Genomic DNA, 22,659 nt, shown 5'->3' on the forward strand with positions numbered 1-22,659 from the left:
CATTAAGAAGGAATGATTATAGCCTAAGGTCTAAGATATAAGACCTTTATCATAGCATTAAGAGGGGATGGTTATAACCTGAGGCAGAGTAACTGAATAGGACAATTAGGAAAACTGGGTCAGGACTTTAAAAGGGAACTGTGGCACAACAGTACTTTCCCTGATTATCTCTTTATAGGCTTATTTTTGCTTTGTCTGAATTCACAATTGCTATCCCAGCCTTTTTTTTTTTTTTTTAATTCAACTGAAGCATATTAGATTTTATTCCATTCCTTTATTTTGTTTGTCTTTCTGTTTTAAGTCTTTCTCTTATAAACAACATATTGTTGAATTTTGGTCTCTAATCCATTCTGATATCTACTTCTCTTTTATGGGTGAGCTCATATCATTCACATTCACTGTGTTTTTTCTTCTTTCCCATTATCTTGTATTTTTTCTTCTTTTCAGCCCTGCCCCTGCTCAGAAGTTTATTTTGCTTTTGATCATTTCCTCCCTTAATCTGCCCTCCCCTTTATAATTCCTTCCATTTCTCATCACTTTCAGTTCCTTTTTACCTTTAGGATATATTATATTTATATAGACACTGAGTATGTATATCTATTCTTCCCTCTTGGAACTAATTCTGATGAGAGGACTGTTTGCTACTCCCTTCCCATTTCTCTTCCATTGTAAAAACTCTTCTCATGTCTCTTATGTGAGAAAGATTTTTTGTTACTTTTATTACTCTTCAGGGAAAAATTAGCCTAACCTATTGGAGTTGGGGGTGGGGGAAATAAAGAGATCATGATAGATTCAAGAACGCCTTACATGAATAAACATTAGCATTATCATCTGAATACATTTTTAAATATTTTGCAATTTTCACTTGGGAAAACAAATCTGGTCACTGTGTTACTAGTCCTAGTTCTGTAATATGCTGACTCATCAGCCAGATATCTACCTTGACTGTCCTCATTAAACTTCTAATCCTGCAATCCTAAACCTTTGGAGTTATGAAGGATTAACGTCCCTAATATAAGTCATGGAATTTTAGCCTTGAAAGGAACTTTGGAAATGATCCTAGCCTTGTTTTACAGATGAGGAAAATAAGGGCCACAGAAGTGGCTTGCCCAAGGTCACACAGATGACAACTAGCAGAGCCAAGATTGAGCCCAAATTCTCTGGTTTTAAGTCTGGTGTTCTTTTTATAGATTCTGATTTTGAACCTTTTAAAAATAAGCCTGAAAACATGAGGGACAATACTAAAAAGAAGAGACCACCAAAACTTGGCAATGAAAACAAAAGGAAATATAAAAGCATGCTATGTTATTTGCATAGCAATTCAGTCCAGGAACTCTTGACTTAGGAGCAACAAAAAGCCTTTAAACTTAAGTTAGATATAAGATGGATGGGTTATTGAATGATATTTAACTTTTTATTGCCATGTGACATTTTGAATTACCTTCATGTAACATTACCTGCAATACCTTTTGCAACGAAGGAAAAAAGAGAGCTCTTTGGTGTACTTACTGAATATACTTAATTTTACTCTTTTTTTTTTTTTTTTTTTTACAGATAACTGCAGTGATCTTAACTCAGAACTGCAAAGAGTACTGACTGGACTGGAAAATGTCGTCTGTGGGAGAAAGAAGAGTAGCTGTGGTCTCTCAGTAGCTGAAGTGGACAGACATATTGAACAGCTCACCACTGCAAGTGAACACTGTGATTTGGCTATTAAGGTAATCATACCAAACTCACAGATCAAAAATGATATCATTTGAAAGATTATCATGAAAAGACATACTCATTACACTTTCCTATTGGTAACAGATATTATAAAGTAAAAAACCATGCTCAGTATATTGTGCCTCCATGCAGATAGCAGATAATCATCTCAAAAGCAGTCACAGCCTGAAATGGACAGCTGAATTCATTTACTGTGCAATCAGTGACCAATTTACACAGATATAAGTAGGTTATTTAAATGTTGAGCCAAATTCTTTCAGTGTCTGAGCAATTCCTATGTTATATTAATCAGAATGGAAGTCCTATTGTTTCTTTCAAGGCCATTAGAATATCATTTAGAAAGTTTTTTATTCTTGATGCTACTAATACTAAAAATAAGAATTAGTCTTACTATTAGATTAGTTATATTCATTAAAAGGAAACACTGTGTTCCAAAGTCTGCAGACTTTATCCTTGACAACATTCTCATATGCTCTCTGATAAGATCATAGATCTGAAGCTGGAAGGTATCATGCCATCCAACTAAATGAAGCTTAAGGATATTGAGTCATTTGCATAAGATCAAAAAGGTAGTAAGCATGAGAAGAGAAATTTGAACCCAGACCCTTCCTTGGAATACAGAGCTAGTGTTTTTTTTTTTGTTTTTTTTTTTAACCATGTCATGCTAACTTTCCCTCTAAATGCACAACATAATTTACAAGAGAGAAAAGTTAGTGAGTCAACAAGCATTTTTTAAGAGCCTACTATGTAACAGATATTGGTAATGCTGAAAATACAAAGACAATCAAAGTCTTTTCCCTCAGGGAATTTATGTTCTAAATTTACATGGGGAAGCAACATATATGATAACATATGATTGGATGATGCAGAATAGATGGAAGGTATTCTGAGCGAGGAAGGCATTAGCAGCTAAGGCAACTGGGAAAGTATCCTCTACAGAGGAACTGTCTTAAAGGAAGCTAGAAGAACTTTACAGATATTTGTAAGAGACTAGAATATTCCAGGCTTGATGAATTGACAGGGCAAAGGTAGAGAGGCAGGTAATAAAGTTTAGGGAGATTGGGAAATTAGGAAGGACACAGATCATAAAAAGCTTTGAATGCTAAACAATAGTACTTTTTATTTGATTCTGGGGGCTAAAAGGGAGCCCTTGGAGTTCATTAAGCAAGATGTGGTAAAATCATCAGACAGAACTGAAGAACTTTAAGAAAATTTTGTTGGTAGTTGATTGGGTTATAATGGGGAAAAGCTTGAAGTAAGGAGAGAAGTTAGAAGACCACTGCCGTAGTCCATTTGAGAGGTCTAAATTAGAACTGTAGCTTAGTGAGTGTTGAAAAGAGGACACAACAGTGAAGTTAGAAACAAGATGATATCAGTTTGGATGTATGCAGGAAATGAGGAGAATTGAGAGCTATACCTAGGTTGTGGATCTGGGTGACTTACAGGATGAAGCTGAAAGGAGGGAAGAATGTTGGAGGAAAATTAAGAAGTTCTGTTTTGAACATATTGAGTAAAGAACACTGGGACATTCAGTTTGAGATAATCAAAAAGTCAAAAAATAAGAATCAGAGAGGAGATAAGAGAATCTAGGATTGAGAATCATTCCTGAACTCATAGGAGCTCACCAAGTAAGGTAATATAAAAAGAAAAGAGAAGAGGGCCTAAGACAGATCCTTTTTTTTTTTTTTTTTTTTTTTTTGGCCTGCTGATTATACTTTATTCTTTAAAAATCAAAAAACAAACTCTTAAAATTCAAATATAATGGAAATTTCATAATCATAGCAGCATTTTTTAAAAAGGATTGTGTGTGCAACAGTGGGACTCTGTTTTATGCATCTTCCATTTCCTTTTAAGTGTATTATAAATTCAGAATATAGAGTTTAAATCCTCCCTCTTTTCCTTCCTTCCTTTTATCTTTCTTTCCTTTCTTCTTCTCTTCCTTTTTTCCCTTTCTTCTTCCCTTCCTTTTTCCTTCTGCCTTTCCTCTCTCTCCTTTTCTGCTAAGACAGATTCTTTTCCCCCTAATACGAATTTTCTTTTTCTTTTTTTTTTAATAATAGCTTTTTATTTTCAAAATACTTGCAAAGAATTTTCAACACTCATCCTTGAAAAACCTTGTGTTCCAAATTTTTCTCCTTCTTTTCCCCTCCCCTCTCCCCTCTAGACAAGTAAGCCAATATATGTTAAACATGTACAATTCTTCTATATATATATTTTCACATTTATCATGCTGCTGCACAAGAAAAATCAGACCCAAAAGGAAAAAAATGTGAGAGAGAAAAAATAAGGAAACATCAAGAAAGGTGAAAATACTATATTGTGATCCACATTCAGTCCTCATAATCCTCTTTCAGGAGGTAGAAGGCTTTCTCCATCACAAGTCTATTGGAATTGGCCTGAATCACCTTATTGTTGAAAAGACTCACATAAGACAGATTCTTAAGGGACACTGAGGTTTAATGGGCATAATATGGATGATGAACTCATAAAGGAAATTGAGAATACTAAGATTGGAGGAGAACAAGAGAAAAGAGTGTCATGAAAGTCTGGAGAAGAGATAGCATAAAGGAAGAAATGATAATTAGTATTGTCAGAGGCAGCAGAGAGATCCACAAGTTTGAGGATTGAAAAAAAGTCATTATATCTGGCAATTAAAAATTCATTGGTAACTATAAAGTGCAGTTTCAGTTGCATAATAAGATTAGATGTCATATTACAGAGGGTAAGAAAGAATATGACTGGATCAGTACAAAGTCATTTACTTCATAACAAGAACAACTTAGAATATATATCCTATTTTAAACATACTATTGCCTGCTCATATATCTCTGACTTAATATATAATCCCAAAAGAATTTCCTTGCTCAAAATCACATACCTAGTGTCAGAGGAACTCTGTTATACCACATAGCTTCTTAGCTTCCTAACATGAGAATCTTAATAATTGTAAAAGATGTTTAAGTAAGGAGCAGCTAGGTGGCACAGTGGATAGAGCACCAGTCCTGAAAGTCTGGAGGACCTGAATTCAAATGTGACCTCAGACACATAACACTTCCTAGCTGTGTGACCCTGGGCAAGTCATTTAACCCTAATTGCCTCAACAACAAGCAAAAAAATGTTTAAGTTTTAACCAGAAGACTGCTTATATCAAGGCAAAGTCTGATCTAGTGTTTGCAAGTAATATCCTATACCTACATTTAATCTAAGAAATATTTTTTTATCAAAAATTTTCAGTATCCCAGAGAGACTTTAGCATATTTTATGTAAAGATTTATCTTATTGAGTTACCTTAAATATGTCAGTACAGTTGTGAGGAATATCTCTTTCTAGCATCTCACAACTGTTGTTTAAAAACTTAAAATAATGACAGAGGAGCAGCAGCAATGTATATTAAGTGAGAAGAAGCCAGGAGGATGCAGGTATAGCTCTCTGAGAACCCTGTATTACAGACTTCTGAAACACAAATTAAGGAGAGTGTCAAGGACAGTCTTCACTTGAATGAACAGGGATCTTTGAAAAGAGCATTAAGTGTGAAAATATGAACTCTTAGTACTGGAAGTAGTATTAATAATTGCCACCACATGCTAAAAGGAGAAAACACAGAAATATCTTTGTGTGTGTGTGTGTGTGTGTGTGTGTGTGTGATAATACCCAAAGACAGCCATATGGACCTAAGTTTTTCCTTTGTATTTAAAACCTACCTGGAAAGTATTTATTGCCACCTGGAAATCATGATCTCCTGGACTGATCTATTTGGGAAATATATTTCAATATAATTGCCTACCCAATTAGTATTTAAGGTTATCATTATGTTATGCACTTTCTCCATCCATATCTATACACTTAAGCCCTGATCCTTTAAAAAAAATAGGCTAATACTTCTTTCTATAAAGAATGTAGAATTAAGTGTTTCAGAAAACAAGAAAAATTGGTAACTTTGGGGGCCTCATTTCCCATGTTATTTTTTTTTTTAAACACATACACATGTATAATATTGAACTCCCATTTTCAAGCACTATTAAGGCAGGCTTTATGATGACATCCATCAAAGACTATGTATTTCTCCTTCAACAGGCTGTTTTGCTTTTTTCCTGTTTTAGAACTGAAGCTCATACATGCAGTCTAAACTCCTGTGATGCATGAAGAGCTCTGTTATAGTAAAATAACTTGTCACTTAATTGGTTTTTTAAAAGAAAACTATAAATAAGGAAATTTCAAATCAGATTTTCTACTTAACAGTTATTATAAAGTGTTTCCCAGGAGCAGCTTGTTGAGTAGTTGTATGATCCTAAGGGTTTAAGTATTTTTGAGATTCTTAATCTAGAATTGTAAAGATAAAAAGTCATGAACCTACTGTGTTCCAGGAAAGAGAGAGCTATATGTGAGGAACATTAAAAAGGCCAGTTTGGCTGAACCATAGAGTGTAGAAAATTCTATAAATAACAAGGTCTTTGAATAGTTGTTTGGGCCTAGGTTATAAAGTTCTTAAAAGACAGAGGAACTTAATGTTTGATCTAGAGTCAATTGTAATTGACAGGAGTTTGTGGATTAAGGGAATGGACAGACTTACAGTTTAGGGGGGAAAAAAAAAACTATATTTAGGATGATATGTGTAGCTTGTAAGGGGAGAAATTTAATACAGGAGATACAGACAAGAGGTGAGCTTGAACTAGGGTGATAGCCATGTAAATAGATTCTAGAAATGTGAATGTGTAAACTGCAACATTTGTCAACTAATGGATATATATAGTATGAGGACAAGTATAGCACCAAGGTTGTTAATCTGAGTGATGGAACCTTGACAAAAACAGATAAATTCAGCAGAGGTGCTTGTGGCAAAAGATGAGTTCAGTTTTTTACATATTGAAACAGAGATGCCCATAGAACATTAAATTTTAATTTTATTTTTATATATTATATTATATATATATATATATAATATAATTTTATTTTCAAAATATGTGCAAAGATAGTTTTCAACATTCACCCTTGCAAAACCTTGTGTTCCAAAATTTCCCCCTTCCTTTCTCTCACACTGTCCCCTAGACAGAAAGTTATCCAATATAGGTTAAACATGTGCAATTCTTCTGTAAATTTTTTCCACAATTATCATGCTGCATAAGAAAAATGAGATCAAAAAGGAGAAAAAATGAGAAAGAAAACAAAAAACAAGCAAACAGTAACAAAAGATGAAAATACTATGTTATCATCTACATTCAATTCCTGCAGTTCGCTCTCTCTCTCTCTTTTTTTTAATTATAGCTTTTTATTTACAAGATATACGCATGGGTAATTTTTTAGCATTGATAATTGCAAAACCTTTTGTTCCAATTTTTCCCCTCCTTCCTTCCCCCCTGCCCCAGATGGCAGGTTGACCAATACATGTTAAATGTGCTAAAGTATAAGTTAAATACAATATATGTATACATGTCCATACAGTTATTTTGCTGTACAAAAAGAATCGGACTTTGAAATAGTGTACAATTAAACTGTGAAGGAAATAAAAAATGCAGAAGGACAAAAAATAGAGGGATTGGGAATTCTATGTAATGGTTCATACTAATTTCCCAGAGTTCTTTTGCTGGGTGAAGCTGGTTCAGTTCATTACTGCTCTATTGGAACTGATTTGGTTCTCCTTGTTGAAGAGAGACACGTCCATCAGAATTGATCATATAGTATTATTGTTGAAGTATATGATGATCTCCTGGTCCTGCTCATTTTACTCAGCATCAGTTCATGTAAGTCTCAACAGGCCTCTCTGAAATCATCCTGCTGGTCATTTCTTACAGGAAAAATAATATTCCATAATATTCATATACCACAATTTATTCAGCCATTCTCCAATTGATGGGCACCCACTCAGTTTCCAGTTTCTGGCCACTACAAAAAGGGCTGCCACAAACATTCTTGCACATACAGGTCCCTCTCCCTTCTTTAAGATCTCTTTGGGATGTAAGCCTAGTAGTAAGAACATTAAATTTTAAACATTCAGTGGGCTATTAGAGATGTGCAACTAGTTCTTTATATATATTTGATGAACATATGCATAGAAATGATTGCAGAAGGTGATGAGATCACCAAATGAGAGCAGTTACATCAAATAAGATAATATTTATGATGCATTTTACTAAGTATCTGGTGTATTGTAGGCACTTAGTAGGAAATGCTTATTTCCTTCCCTAGGAAAAAAAGACAAAAGAAGAAACCCATAATTAGGGGGTGTGACTTGGATGATGAGCCAGTAAAGGAAACTCAGAAGAAGGCTGGTTGAAGATATACCAGGAGTAGGAGCAGCATAATAAAAACCCAGAGAGGAGAGAGGGTATTAAGGAGCGAAAAAAGTCATTTGGGTCCAAATGCAGCAAAGAATTCAAGAAGAATGCATGTGAACTTTGAAAATGCCGTCAGATTTGGCAATTAAGAGGTTCATACTAACTTTAGAGAAGTGGTTTCAATTGAGTAATAAGAGTAAAAGTCAAACTGCAGAAGGGTGAAAATTAAGAGAAGTGGAGATAAAAGTTGTTAATGGCTTTTTTTCTGGGAGCTAGGCTGCAAAGGTGAAGAAAATCATAGGATGATAATCTGAGTGGGTGATAGAGTGTTGTAATGATGTGTTGGATTGGGATTTTTGGCTTTGTTTCCTTTAGCAGTGCTTGTGTTTTAAGAAAAGAGCAAGTACACAGAGAAAAATTGAAGCTTATAAAGTAGGAATGAAGAGGACATTCTCCTCCAGCAACTGGGAGGCAGTAGAATGGAGAAGAGCTAGCCTTATTCAGGAAAGAAGTAGCTCTGCATCAGAGACTGGAGTAAAGGAGGTTAGAGAGAAGAAAAGGGAGTTTGTGGGTATTGCTTTCTATCTTCACAAGTTTGAAATATGTTGAACTAAAAAAATTGGGAGGGGAATAGTGTGAGAGGATTGAGGAGAAAAATTTTGAATGAAGAGTAGGAAACACAATTAGTTAGGGAAGAATAAAAGAAGTGTCTTGCTGTGGTGGGAGGACCCAATTGAGATAACATAACACAACATTTTAAGTGCTTGCGTTGAACATTACAATTCCCTTCATAAAAGATGTAAAATGAGGAAAAATAATATTTTCCTGGTTCATGAGATTTTTGAATAGCAGTTTATGACCATACTTTCTCAAGAAATCTGTCTGTAAAACAGATGAATTACTGAAAATTTTAAGATTTAAAAGAATATAATTACTCTTAAATACTATTTTAAAAGAAATCTTTGTGCCAATCTCAGATGGACTCTTATTCATTTATGATGCATTTTCCCCCCTCTCCTTAATCTCAAAAGTTAATCTCTTACCTTTCTGGTTTTTGTAGACAGTTGAAGAGATTGAAGGAGTATTAGGTCGAGATCTTTATTCCAATTTGGCTGAAGAGAGATCTCGATGTGAAAAAGAGCTGGCTGGCCTAAGAGAGGAAAATGAAAGCTTGACTGCCATGCTGTGTAGCAAAGAGGAAGAACTCAACAGGACCAAAGCCACCATGAATGCTATCCGGGAAGAGAGAGACAGGCTACGAAGAAGGGTAAGAAGCATGGTAGCATACATAGCTTTTTAATTTTCTCTTGAAAGTGTGTTTCTAAAAGGAACTGATCCAGAGAGATTCTATCTTGAACTTTAATTATCATTAAAAATCTTAGCTTTCCAAAACCATTATTTATAAAGTAATATTTTGAAAATATGCAAAAGAAGTTGAAGTAAGATTTTTTTTCTTTTGTAAAGTGATTTAACTTAATGAATAGGAGTCCAAGTACATTTTCATCTTCTGTCATGGAATGTTTTGATAATAGTAAAACTGATCATTTCAAGAGTAGAGAAGTATATCAAATTGATTTGCAGAAAGAGTGATTTTTAAAGTTATGATTTCTCCTTGAAAGGCACATTCTTTGTCTTGGTTTGAGTTAGCTCTGGTTTGAAGTAAAAGAGAGAACAAAGCAAAAATAGGACTTCTCTCAGTAAATAATTCACTTTGAAATGAGCTCTGAATCTCCTGGCTATTCCCAATCTCATTCTCCTTTTCTTAGTGTCTTGCAGTAAATGCTAACCTAAAACATATTTTCTAAAACATAACCAGTAGGAGTTCAATGGAGAGAAAACCGAATCACTACAAACAAAAAAATTTTAGAATTCACAGTCAGCCTCTAGTGTGACCTTAATTCTCATCGCCTTCCAAAGAACAACTCTGAAAAATGTGATTTTTCTATTAATATCAACACTAGTGAACATCATATTTACTTCTAAATTGTGTGCCATGTTAATTTTCTTATGAATTTTCATTGTGCTTGAGTAAAGAATACAGGAAAGTTTTAAATTGATATTTTTTCTTTAGTAGCTGAGCATATCAATAATTCTTAATCATTCAATTGAATTATCTTTTAACTTTTTTTGTATTCTGATATTTTATTGTTTCCAATTATACATATGAACAATTTTTAACATTCCTTTTAAAAAATTTCGGATTTCAAATTTTCTCCTTCCTAACCTTCCTTCCTCCATAAGACATCAGGCAATTTGATATAGGCATGCAAAACATATTTTCATATTAGTCATGTTATGAAAGAAAACAGACCTTAAGTAAAAAATAAAGTGAAAAATAGTATTTACTTCAATCTGCATTCAGATACCAATAGTTCTTTCTTTGAAGGTAGATATTTTTCATCATAAGTCCTTCAGAATTAGATCATTGTATTGCTGAGAGTAGCTAAGTCATTCATACAGTATTGCTATTACTAGAACAATGTTCTCCTGGTTTGGCTCACTTTTTGTATTAGTTCTTGTAAATTTTTCCAGTTTTTCTAAAAGAATTTTCTTCATTTCTTATATCACAAAACTATTGCATCACAATTATATATCACAGCTTTTTCAGGTATTTCCCAATTGATGGAATCCCATCAATTTAAGAAGAGGTGCTATTTTTCATTTTAAAGAATCTGTTGCACAGGCCTAGGAATATTATACTTTTATAGCTCTTTGGGCATAGGATCAAATTGTTCTCCAAAATGGTTGGATCAATTCACAACCTCAGCGAACATGCATTAATATTCCAGTTTCCTCACATTCCCTCCAAAATTTGTTTTGTTCTTTTTCTTTCACGATAGCCAATCAGATATGGAGTGGTATTGTCAGAGTAGTTTTAATTTGTGTTTTACTAATTAATAGTGTTCAGAGCATTTTTTCATATGGTTAGAGATAGTTTTTTGATTTCTTCTTCTGAAAACTGCTTCTTCATATCCTTTGGCCTTTTGACCGCTGGGAGATGACTTATAAATTTTATCTTTATAAATATACATATTTTTATAAAATATCTTTATAAATATCATCTTATAAATTTGACTCAGTTCTCTATATATTTGAGAAATAAGACCTTTATAAGAAAAGTTTGTTGTAAGTTTTTAGCTTTTTTTTTTTTTAATCGTTGGCTGCATTTGCTACATTCAGTGCAATCAAAATTATCCATTTTATATCTTATAATGCTATATCTTGTTTGATTATAAATTCTTCCTTTATCCTTAGATCTTAAAGATAAATTATTCCATACTCTCTTAATTTGCTTATGGTATCACTATGTCTAAATCATATCCCCATTTTGACCTTATTTTGATATATATATATAGCATGTGATACTGGTCTATATCTAGTTTCTACCAGATTGCTTTCTTGTTTTCCCAGAAATTTTGTCAAATACTGACTTCTTTTCTCACAAATGGGATTTAGGGGACTTAACAAACAGGAGATTGTCATGATTATTATGTACTGTGTATTGTGCAGTCAATTCCACTGATCTACCATTCTGTCTCTTGGCTAATATCAGATTGTTTTGATTATTACAGCTGTGTAATACAATTTGAGAGTTTTCCTTCACATTTTTTGTCATTAATTCCCTTTATATTCTTGAACTTTTGTTCTTCTAGATGAATTTTGTTAAATAATTGTTATTTTTTTAGCTCTATTAACTTTTTTTTTGGTAGATTAATTGGTATGGCATTGAATAAGTAAATTTAGTAGAATGTCCTTTGTTCTTTTTAAAAATTAATTATAATTTTTTATTGACAGTACATATGCATGGGTAATTTTTTACACATTATCCCTTGCACTCACTTCTGTTCCGATTTTTCCCTTCCCTTCTTCTATCCCCTCTCCCAGATGGCAGGCAGTCTTATACATGTTAAATATGTTATAGTATATCCTAGATAAAATATATGTGTGCAGAACTGTACAGTTCTTTTGTTGCACAGAAAGAATTGGATTCAGAAGGTAAAAATAACCTGGGAAGAAAACAAAAATGCAAGCAGTTTTACACTCATTTCCCAGTGTTCCTTCTCTGGGTGTAGTTGTTTCTGTCCATCATTGATCAACTGGAACTGAATGAGATCTTCTCTTTGTTAAAGATATTCACTTCTATCAGAATACATCCTCGTACAGTATTGTTTTTGAAGTGTACAATGATCTCCTGGTTCTGCTCATTTCACTCAGCATCAGTTCATGCTCTCCAAGCCTCTCAGTATTCATTTTGCTGGTCATTTCTTAAAGAACAATAATATTCCATAACATTCATATACCACAATTTAACCACTCATTCTCAAATTGATCATTGTCCAGTTTCTAGCCACTACAAAAAGGGCTGCCACAAGTATTTTGACACATACAGGTCCCTTTCCCTTCTTTAGTATTTCTTTGGGATTTAAGACCAGTAGTAGCACTGCTGGATCAAAGGGTATACACAGTTTGATAACTTTTTGGGCATAATTCCAGATTGTTCTCCAGAATGATTGGATTCGTTCACAACTCCACCAACAATGCATCAGTGTCCCAGTTTTCCTGCATCCCCTCCAACACTCATCATTATTTTTTCCTGTCATCTTAGCCAATCTGACAGGTATGTAGTGGTATCCCAGAGTTGTCTTAATTTGCATTTCTCTGATCAATAGTGATTTGGAACACTCACTCATATGGGTGGAAATAGGTTCAATTTCATCCTCTGAAAATTGTCTGTTCATATCCTTTGACCATTTATCAATTGGAGAATGGTTTAATTTCTTATAGAGTCAGTTCTCTATATATTTTGGAAATAAGGCCTTTATCAGAACCTTTAACTGTAAAAATGTTTTCCCAGTTTATTGCTTCCCTTCTAATCTTGTTTGCTAATATTAGTTTTGTTTGTGCAAAGGCTTTTTATAATATATAATATATTATAATATAAAATATATAATCAAAATTTTCTATTTTGTGATCAGGTAATGATCTCTAGTTCTCTTTAGTCACAAATTCCTTCCTCCTCCACATAGGTAATTATCCTATATTCCTCTAATTTATTTATGATCTTGTTCTTTATGCCTAAATCATGGACCCCTTTTAATCTTATCTGGGTATATGGTGTTAACTGTGGGTCCATGCCTAATTTCTGCCATACTAATTTCCAGTTTTCCCAGCAGTTTTCGTCATATAATGAATTCTTATCCGAAAAGTTGGGATCTTTGGGTTTGTCGAACACTAGATTGTTATAGTTATTGACTATTTTGTCTTGTGAATTTAACCTATTCCACTAATCAACTAATCTATTTCTTAACAATACCAAATAGTTTCGGTGACTGCTGCTTTATAATATAGTTTTAGATCAGGTACAGCTATGCTACCTTCATTTGATTTTTTTTTTTCATTAATTCCCTTGAAATTCTTGATCTTTTGTTCTTCCATATGAATTTTGTTGTTATTTTTTCTATGTCATTAAAATAGTTTCTTGGGAGTGTAGTATAGCACTAAATAAATAGATTAGTTTAGGGAGTATTGTCATCTTTATTATATTCGCTCAGTCTATCCAAGAGCACTTAATATTTTTCCAATTATTTAAATTTGACTATATTTGTGTGGAAAGTGTTTTGTAATTTTGCTCATATAATTCCTGACTTTGCTTTGTTAGATAGATTCCCAAATATTGTATGCTATTGGCAGTTAATTTGAATGGAATTTCTCTTTGTATCTTTTGCTGTTGCATTTTGTTGATGATGTATAAAAATGCTAAAGATTTATGTGGATTTATTTTGTATCTTGCAACTCTGCTAAAGTTGTGAATTATTTCTAATAGCTTTTTAGTAGAATCTCTGGGATTCTCTAAGTATACCATCATATCATCTGCAAAGAGGGATAATTTGGTTTCCGCATTACCTACTCTAATTACTTTAATCTCTTTCTCAACTTTTATTGCCAAGGCTAGTGTTTCTAATACAATATTGAATAATAATGGTGATAGTGGGCAACTTTGTTTCAGTCCTGATCTTACTGGGAAAGATTCCAGTTTATCCCCATTACATATGATGCTTACTGACGGTTTTAAATATATGCTCCTGACTATTTTAAGGAAAAGTCCATTTATTCCTTCCTGTACTCTCAAGTGTTTTTAGTAGGAATGGATGTTGCATTTTATCAAATGCTTTTTCTGCATCTATTGAGATGATCATATGGTTTCAATTAATTTGATTATTAATATGGCCAATTATACTGATAGTTTTCCTAATATTGAACCAGCCCTGCATTCCTCGTATAAATCCTACATAATCATGATCATGATCCTGGGGGTGATTTTCTGTAATCTTTTTGCTAATATTTAAGATTTTGGCATCAATTTTCATTAAGGAGATTGGTCTATAATTTTCTTTCTCTGTTTTCAATGTACCTGGTTTAAGTATCAGTACCATGTCTGTGTCATAAAAGGAATTTGGTAAGATTCCTTCAATCTCTGTTTTCAATCCCTAATGCTTATATAGCATTGGAGTTAATTGTTCTTTATATGTTTGGTAGAATTCACATGTAAATCCATCTAGTCCTGGGGATTTTTTCTTAGGAAGTTGATTAATAGCTTGTTCTATTTCTTTTTCTAAGATGGGACTGTTTAACTAATTTACTTCTTCCTCTATTAATCTGGGCAAGCTATATTTTTGAAGGTATTCTTCCATTTCATTTAAGTTATCGAATTTATTGGCATAAAGTTGGGCAAAGTAATTCCTAATTATTGCTCTAATTTCCTCTTCATTAGTGGAGAATTCTCCCTTTTCATTTTTAAGACTAACAATTTGATTTTCCTTTTTCATTTTTTTATCAGATTTACTAAGGGTTTATCTATTTTGTTAATTTTTTCATAATTTTTAAAATAATTCAATAATTTTTTTACTTTCAATTTTTTAAATCTCTCCTTTTGTTTTTAGAATTTCAAGTTTGGGGGTTTTTAATTTGTTTCTTTTCTAGCTTTTTTAGTTGGAAGCCCAATTCATTGGGCTTCTCTTTCTCTATTTTATGCAAGTAGGCCTCCAAAGATATAAAATTTCCCCTTATTACTGCTTTGGCTGTATCCCGCACATTTTGATATGACGTCTTATAATTGTCATTTTCTTGGGTGAAGTTATTAATTATGCCTATGATCACCCAATCATTCTTTAGTATAAGATTATTTAGTTTCCAATTATTTTTTGGTCTATTTTCCCCTGGCTTTTTTTTGAATGTAATTTTCATTGCATTGTGTTCTGAAAAGGATGCATTTACTATTTCTGCCTTATTGCATTTGAGTTTGTCCTAATATATGGTCAATTTTTGTATAGGTTCCATGAACTGCTGAGAAGAAAGTGTACTCATTTCTGTCTCCATTTAGTTTTCTCCAAAGATCTATCATATCTAACTTTTCTAGTATTCTATTTACCTCTTTGACTTTTTTCTTATTTATTTTGTGGTTTGATTTATCTAATTCTGAGAGTGCAAGGTTGAGATCTCCCGCTATTAGAGTTTTGCTGTCTATTTCTTCTTGCAGCTCTCTTAATTTCTCTTTTAAGAATTTAGATGCTACACCACTTGGTGCATATATGTTTAATATTCATATTGCTTCATTATCTATGCTACCCTTTAGCAAGATATAGTGGCCATCCTTATCTCTTTTAATTAGATAAATTTTTGCTTTTCTTGATCTGAGATGATGATGTCTACCCCTGCATTTTTGACTACACCTGAAGTATAGTAGATTCTGCTCCAACCTTTTACCTTTATTCTGTATGTATTTCCCTGCTTCTGGTATGTTTCCTGTAAACAACATAATATAGGATTCTGGCTTTTAATCCAGTCTGCTAACCGCTTCTTCTTTATGGGGGAGTTTACCCCATTCACATATATGGTTAAAATGACCAATTCTATATAACTTGCCATCTTGTTAACCCCTGCTTATGCTTTTCTCCTTTCATTCTCCCTTACCCCCCTCTGCAGCATTAAACTTGTGAGCACCACTTGCTTCTCACAGCCCTCCCTTTATAGTATTTCTTTCCCCACCTTAGAGTTCCTCACCCTATCTTACCCCTTTTCCTCACAATTTCTGTATTCCCTTCTACTTAGCTTACTCCTTCCCTTTTCACTTTTTCTCTCCTACTTTTCAATGAGGTGGAAGACGTCTTACCATAAATGGAATATGTCTAATATTTTTCTCTTTAAGCCAATTCTGATGAGAATATGATAAACACTATGTTCATCCCCCTCCATTCTTTCTCTCAGATATAATAGGTTTCCTTTGCCTCTTTGTGAGATGTAGTACCTCCACTTTACCCTTTTTTTGATACAATTTCCTTTCCACCTCTAGTTCCTAGAACAAATTATTCATGTGTCCTTTATATATCTTTATAGCAGAAATATAGTTTCCAAGATTTCTTTTTACCTTTTTAGGTATCTCTTGAGTTCTATATTATTGTTTAGTTACAGGTTTTTCATCAAAAATAGATGAACTTCCCTTATTTCATTGAATTTCCATCTTCATGCTCATTTTTTCTGTGTAAGTTATTTTTGGCTGCATACCAAGTTCTTTACCATTTCGGAATATCAGATTCCAGGCCCTTTGATCCTTTAATGTAAACACTGCTAGATTCTGGCTAATCCTTATTGTGGCCCCTCTATATTTGAATTGATTTTTTCTAGCAGCTTTTAATACTTTTTCTTTGGTTTGATAGTTTTGGAATTTAGCCACTATATTTCTTGGAGTTTTGATTTTAGGGTCCCTTTCAGTAGGTGATTGATGAATTCTTTCAAGGTCTATTTTACCCTCTGTTTCTAAAGCGTCTGGGCAGTTCTCTTTGATAATTTCCTGGAAAGTAGTCTTCAGGCTCTTTTTTTCATCATATTTTTCAGGGAATCCAATAATACTCAGATTGTCTTTCCTGGATCTATTTTCCAGGTCTGTTTTTCCCAAGAAGGTATTTGACATTTTTTCTATTGTTTCATTTTTTTGGTTTTGCTTGATTGATTCTTGGTGTCCCTTGAGTCATTCAATTCCATTTGTTCAATTCTGATTTTCAATGAAATCTTTTCTTCACTCACTTTTTTAATATCTTTTTTCTAGTTGTTCAATTGAGTTTTTAAGTGAGTTTTTTTGTTCTATGGAATTTTTTTCCATTTCACCAATTTTATTTTTTAGAGAGCTATTTTCTTTTTTTAATTCACTAAATCTGTTTTTCAAGGATTTAATTTCTTTATCTATTCTATCTTTATTTTTTTTATTTTTTTTATTTTTTATTTTCCCTGAGGCTGGGGTTAAGTGACTTGCCCAGACTCACACAGCTAGGAAGTGTTAAGTATCTGAGACCAGATTTGAACTCGGGTCCTCCTGAATTCAGGGCTGGTGCTCTATCCACTGCACCACCTAGCTGCCCCTCTATTTTATCTTTAAATGAGTGAGATGACTTATCCAGACTCTCTTGCCAAGCTTCCCTTTCCTTTTCCCATTTTTCTTCTAGCTCTCTTGTGAGAGCCTTTTTAATTTCTTCTATGAGAATCTTGTGTGCTGAGGACCAGATCATATCCCCTTTTGGGGATTCCTCTGGAGACAGTCTGTTTTTAGTTTCAGGGTTTAAAGTCTGCTCTCTGTCAGTGTAAAAGCTATCAATAGTTAGAGTCTTTTAATTTTTTGTTCATTTTGTCAAAGAATAATCAAAGAAAACAAACTAACAAAAAACAAAAAAAGCAACTGCAGTCTTTTTTTTTGGGGGGGGGGGTGGTGGATGATGTTACTGGGCTTCCTCTACATACTATAGGGGGCAGCAGTGATGTACTAGCCAGATAGCAATGGCTGCAATGTGTCTGTGCTCTAAGACTCTGAGAGTGTGCTGAGTTGCTCTATGGGTGTGGCCAGGTCCTGTGAGACACTAGCTTTTTGGGGTTATAGTCTTCACCCCCTGTGTTTTTAGCTTCTCTGCTTGTTTACTAGCTTTCTGTCAGGGTAAAGTAGCCAATGCTGTGTTAAAGTTCTTCCACAGAAACGTCAGAGATCATACCCCACCCCCTTCTGGGTTGCCCAATGTGAGCTGCCTGTTGTGCTCTGGCTGCCTGCCCTCAGCCTGTGCCTGATCTGACTGTCCCTGCCCCCAAGCAAAACCAGACCTTTTCTGGCAAATTTCAAGGATATCTTCTGTTGGTAATTATTTGTAGTTTTTTTTTTTTTTTTCAGTCAAGCACTAATTCCGAGGCCTTGTCACGAAATAAATTTTTGGTTCTTAAGTAGATGTGTGTGCCCTCTCCACCATCTTGGCCCTCTTTTGTTCTTGAAAGATGACCAAAATGACATCATTATATCAGGGTCAAAGTTTAGTATGTCTGACTATGGCTGATCAAACTAGTATAACCTCCGAAAGCTCTACCAGAGTTGAGACACAAATAATCCATATGAACATTTGAAGTGATGTTTCTAAATCGGAGCAGCTCATGTTTCTTTTGAACTACTTCAATTCCTCAGATATAGGTGAATAATCTTGTGCCAGGGTCAGTTCTTTTTCCAATGAGACATTTCATTTTTTTTTTCTATTTTTTTTTAAATTTTTTTTTAATTGGTGCTGCTTCCTCAATTCTAATTTGTAAGGAATTATTTTCTTCAATAACTTTTTGTATCATCTTTTCCACTTAGCCAAATTTACTTTTAAAAGTTTTTTTTAAATGAATTTTTGTGCATTTTTCCTTTTTTTTTTTTTTTTTTTGCTTCCTTTATCAAGCTGTTGATAATTTTTTCACAATTCTTTTGTATCACTCTCATTTCTTTGCTCAATTTTTCCCCTACATTACTTATCTAATTTTTTAAATTTCTTGAATTCTTTCAGTAAATATTCTGAGACCAATTCACTTTTTTGCTTTGAGGCTTTGTATGTAACTCTTTTGACACTGTTGTCATCTTCTGAGTTTGATCTGAGTTTTTCATCAAGTAACTTTCTATGGTCAATTTTTTTGTTATTGCTGCTATTTCTTGTTCATTTTTCCAGCCTATTTCTTGATCTCCACCTTTATGTTAAAGTTGGTTCTACTCCCAGATGGAGTGAGCACTATCTCAAGCTTAAGGGTTTTTGCTCTGCTATTTTCGAAGCTAGTTGTTGAAGCCTGTAAAGTTTAAGTTCTTCCAAAATGTTATGATCTAAGAAGAGATGCAGTCACTACTCTCTGGAGGCTAAATCAAGAACTCTTCTACTTTGGAACTGTAACCAAGGCTTCCACTCCTCTGTGTCTTTGAGCTTTAATGTATTAATGTTTTTCCTCATCTTAGTTCTGCAGCCTGGTCCTGTGTCCCAGATCCATGTATGGGAAATGCAACAGAGTCCTACACCCAGTGCTAACAAAGGGTCCTCTGTAATATCCTTCTGACAAGTTGTTTGGCTACTTACTGTCTATGTCTGAGAGCTGCAGAAGTTGTTACTGCATATACAGTGCCGCACAAGATCAGATCCTGGCCATTGCTGACTTGTCATGATGCCATTGGCTTGAGGGGCACAGTCTGCGGCAGCTGGCCTGGCACATGTCCTACTACTGCCTTTCCAGAGTGAGATCTGTGTTGGACTCTTCTCTGGACTCTTAGTGAGACAGACCTTTTTTGTTGACCTTTTTATTCTTTGTTGGAATATTGTTTTATCCCATCTTTTTGTTGGCTTTGCTACTCCAGAATTTGTTTTGAGGCATTATGTTAATGGTGTTTGGAAGAGAGCTTAGAAGAGTCCCTTCCTTTATTCAGCCATATTGGTTTCACCCTAAGACTATTTTCACATTAAAACCTTTGATTTTATATTAGAAATCATTTTCCCCAGGCCATGGTAAATCACATCAGTCAAGAAAGATTTTTAATTTGTGCAAACTAATGGATTTGGTTACCACTACAGCTTACAGGTTATATACACAAGTTATACAACACAGGTGTTTTGGGTGTTTAACTACTAGAGCATCAAGACTATTGTCCTATTTGATTACATTTGCCCTTCTCTGTGTTTATCTTTGTGAAACACTAAATAGAAGAGACCTATCTTAAATTTACAATTCCCTTCCCTGACCTGAGATAGCAAAGATAGCAAGGCTCTGGAAGAGGACTGGCAAAGAAGAAAATTCAGCTAGGCCCACAACTTTCTCCAATATCCTCCCACACCCAATATCAATCTCATTCTGGGTCAGATGTCAACTTGTACGTGGCTGAACATTACTCGTATATGAATATTTTCAGAAATAAGCTGCTAGATACATTGCAATGACTCCTGTTGGGATCTAAGAGTGAATCATTCATGCCTTATAAAATTTGTTAAGCTAATATTATATTCTTTGGATTTAGAACTAAAAGATACTTTTCAAAAACTATATATCCCTATTCTCCTATTTTACTGTTGAGAAAACTAAAGCTCCAAGAGGTTCAGGGAACCAATTGTCTGTTAACTTGTCTGGTCAATAATTTTTTAAAATTACTTTAGTAGTTTCCTACTATTACTCTTACATCTTCAAAAGAATGTCTTTAGGACATATGGTATATCTCAATTCTCTGTGTCATAGGCTTAGACAAAACATATTACTGTTACTGGCAGTATGATTTATTGTTAGATTAACAAACTATTTCAATAGTTTTATCAGGTGTGAGAAATATCACAAGGAAAAATGACTGATCATCAGCTACAATTGCTCTCCTGTCTTTAATACTAGAAGTCGCCCTCCTTCCCCCCTCCTCTCTCCCATTCTCAGAATAAGTTCAACTCAATTCTGGGAGAGTTGAATTCAGACTTTTGAATTCAGAATTCCTGAGTCTAAGGTCTGTGCTCTATATACTGTATTAATTAGAATAATTTACTAGTTTGCTTCCAGAATGAAGCACTCATCTCTGTGAGTAGGAATTTACTCAAGCAACAGAGTTTGCTTCTTCCCTTCCTAATCCTCTCCCCTTACCGCCTTTCTCTTTTTCCCTCTTCTTCCTTCCTTCCTTTCTCTCCTCTTCCCCTCCCTTCCTCCCTCTTTCCTTCTCTCCTTTCCTTCCTCTCTTCCTCCACCCTTCTCCTCTTTGCCTTTCCCCCTTTTTTTCCTTCTTCCATCCCTTCCCTTTCCTTTCTTCTCCTCTTCCTTTCTTTCTTTCTTCCTTTCTTCCCTCCCTTCCCTCTCCCCACCCAAATCATTCTGACCAAGCCAAGCCCACTTGGTCTTTGTTCTTTTTTGTAAATGACAATTGTTGCTGTTTTGGCAGAAATCCTGAATGTCTTTCCCTCCCAAATTGACCCCCCCCCCTCCTTTTTTCTTGATTAGGTCACAAGGCCATTCTTTGCCTCTTTTCTTTCTTACCTAGCTTAATCAGAGGGTCATCCTCAGTCTTCCTGATCTATATCTTGCCACTGAACCAAGATGGCTCTGAAGGGGAAACTGTGGCTGGTACACAACTAATGGTATTTTATTTTTCAAAATACCTGCAAAGATAGTTTTTAAAATTCACCTTTGCAAAGCGTTGTGTTAATTTTTTTTCTCCTTTTCCCTCTTCCTTTCCACCCCCCCCAAGACATATATTAATCAGATATAGGTTTAAACATGAATAATTCTTCTAAACATATTTCCATATTTATCATATTGTGCAAGAAAAATCTGATCAAGAGGGGAAAAAACCATGAGAGAGAAAAAAATTAAGCAAACAACAACAAAAAGGTTAAAATACTATGCTTTGATACACTTTCACTCTCCATAATTTTCTCTCTGGATGCTAATGACACTTTCTGTAACAAATCTATTGGAACTGCCTACCACATTGTTGAAAAGAGCCAAGGAAGGAAAGAATTCTAAAAGGAGAGTTTTTCAGGAATGGAAAACCAAGTAGATAGATGATGAGCATTTTGTGTGAGGAACTCTATAAAGTAGAGCTGATTTTGTAATTTCTTTTATATCTTTATGACCTTCATATAAAATACATAGTTGATGTACTTTTTTTAGGTATACTTCTGAACAAATTTGAAGCAAACTTCACATTATTTGATCCATAAGATCCTCTGTCTCACTGAATTGCTACCTTCAAGAAGTAAGCCATTTTTTAGGTTACACAGACCCTTCTGTGAGTAAAGTCTATGTTTGAGTAAAGTCTATGTTTGTCAGTGCTCTTTCCATATTTATATACTTCTAATGTCTGGGAAAGAAAGCAAAGAGTTGTTGAGCTTGACAAATTATTTCAGCATTGGTCCCCCTTCTATGACTGTCCACTTATTGACAAAGTGAATATGTGTGACTGGTATGTATGAATTATTGGGGTAACAGATAGAAGCTACAAAACAGCTATAATATGGAGTGGTTTTTATCCTAAATGCCCAATGCTATGTTTCTTTCCTTATCTCTTTTAATTAGATCTGTCTTTGCTTTAAATGTGTTTCTTGTAAGTAACATATTATAGAATTCTCGCTTTTAGTCTAGTCTGCTATCTGATTCCATTTTATTAGAGGCGTTCATCTCATTCACATTCACAGTTTAAATAACTAATTCTGTATTTCCTGTCATCTTATTTACCCTAGGTTATGCTTTCCTCTTTCCTATCCCCCTTCCCTCCTCCCTAGTATTTTGCTTTTGATGATCACTACCCTTGAACAATCCTTCCCCTTTAGAGCTCCTTCCCCTTTTTTACACCTTTACCTAATTCTTCTGTTCC

General features: G+C 34.1%; 1 protein-coding gene across 3 annotated transcripts in view; it reads left to right on the forward strand.

Moving 5' to 3' along the window:
* Nucleotides 1–22,659, forward strand: part of MCC (MCC regulator of WNT signaling pathway) — a 242,071-nt gene that overhangs the window by 147,855 nt on the left and 71,557 nt on the right. For all 3 annotated transcript variants that reach the window (XM_074280684.1, XM_074280683.1, XM_074280685.1), the window contains 2 exons: nucleotides 1,555–1,718; nucleotides 9,058–9,264. In XM_074280684.1, the coding sequence (XP_074136785.1) occupies nucleotides 1,555–1,718; nucleotides 9,058–9,264 (371 nt within the window). The remainder of the gene's footprint in view (nucleotides 1–1,554; nucleotides 1,719–9,057; nucleotides 9,265–22,659) is intronic.

This window comes from Sminthopsis crassicaudata, chromosome 1, assembly GCF_048593235.1.
Source record: "Sminthopsis crassicaudata isolate SCR6 chromosome 1, ASM4859323v1, whole genome shotgun sequence".
Lineage (NCBI taxonomy): Eukaryota > Metazoa > Chordata > Mammalia > Dasyuromorphia > Dasyuridae > Sminthopsis > Sminthopsis crassicaudata.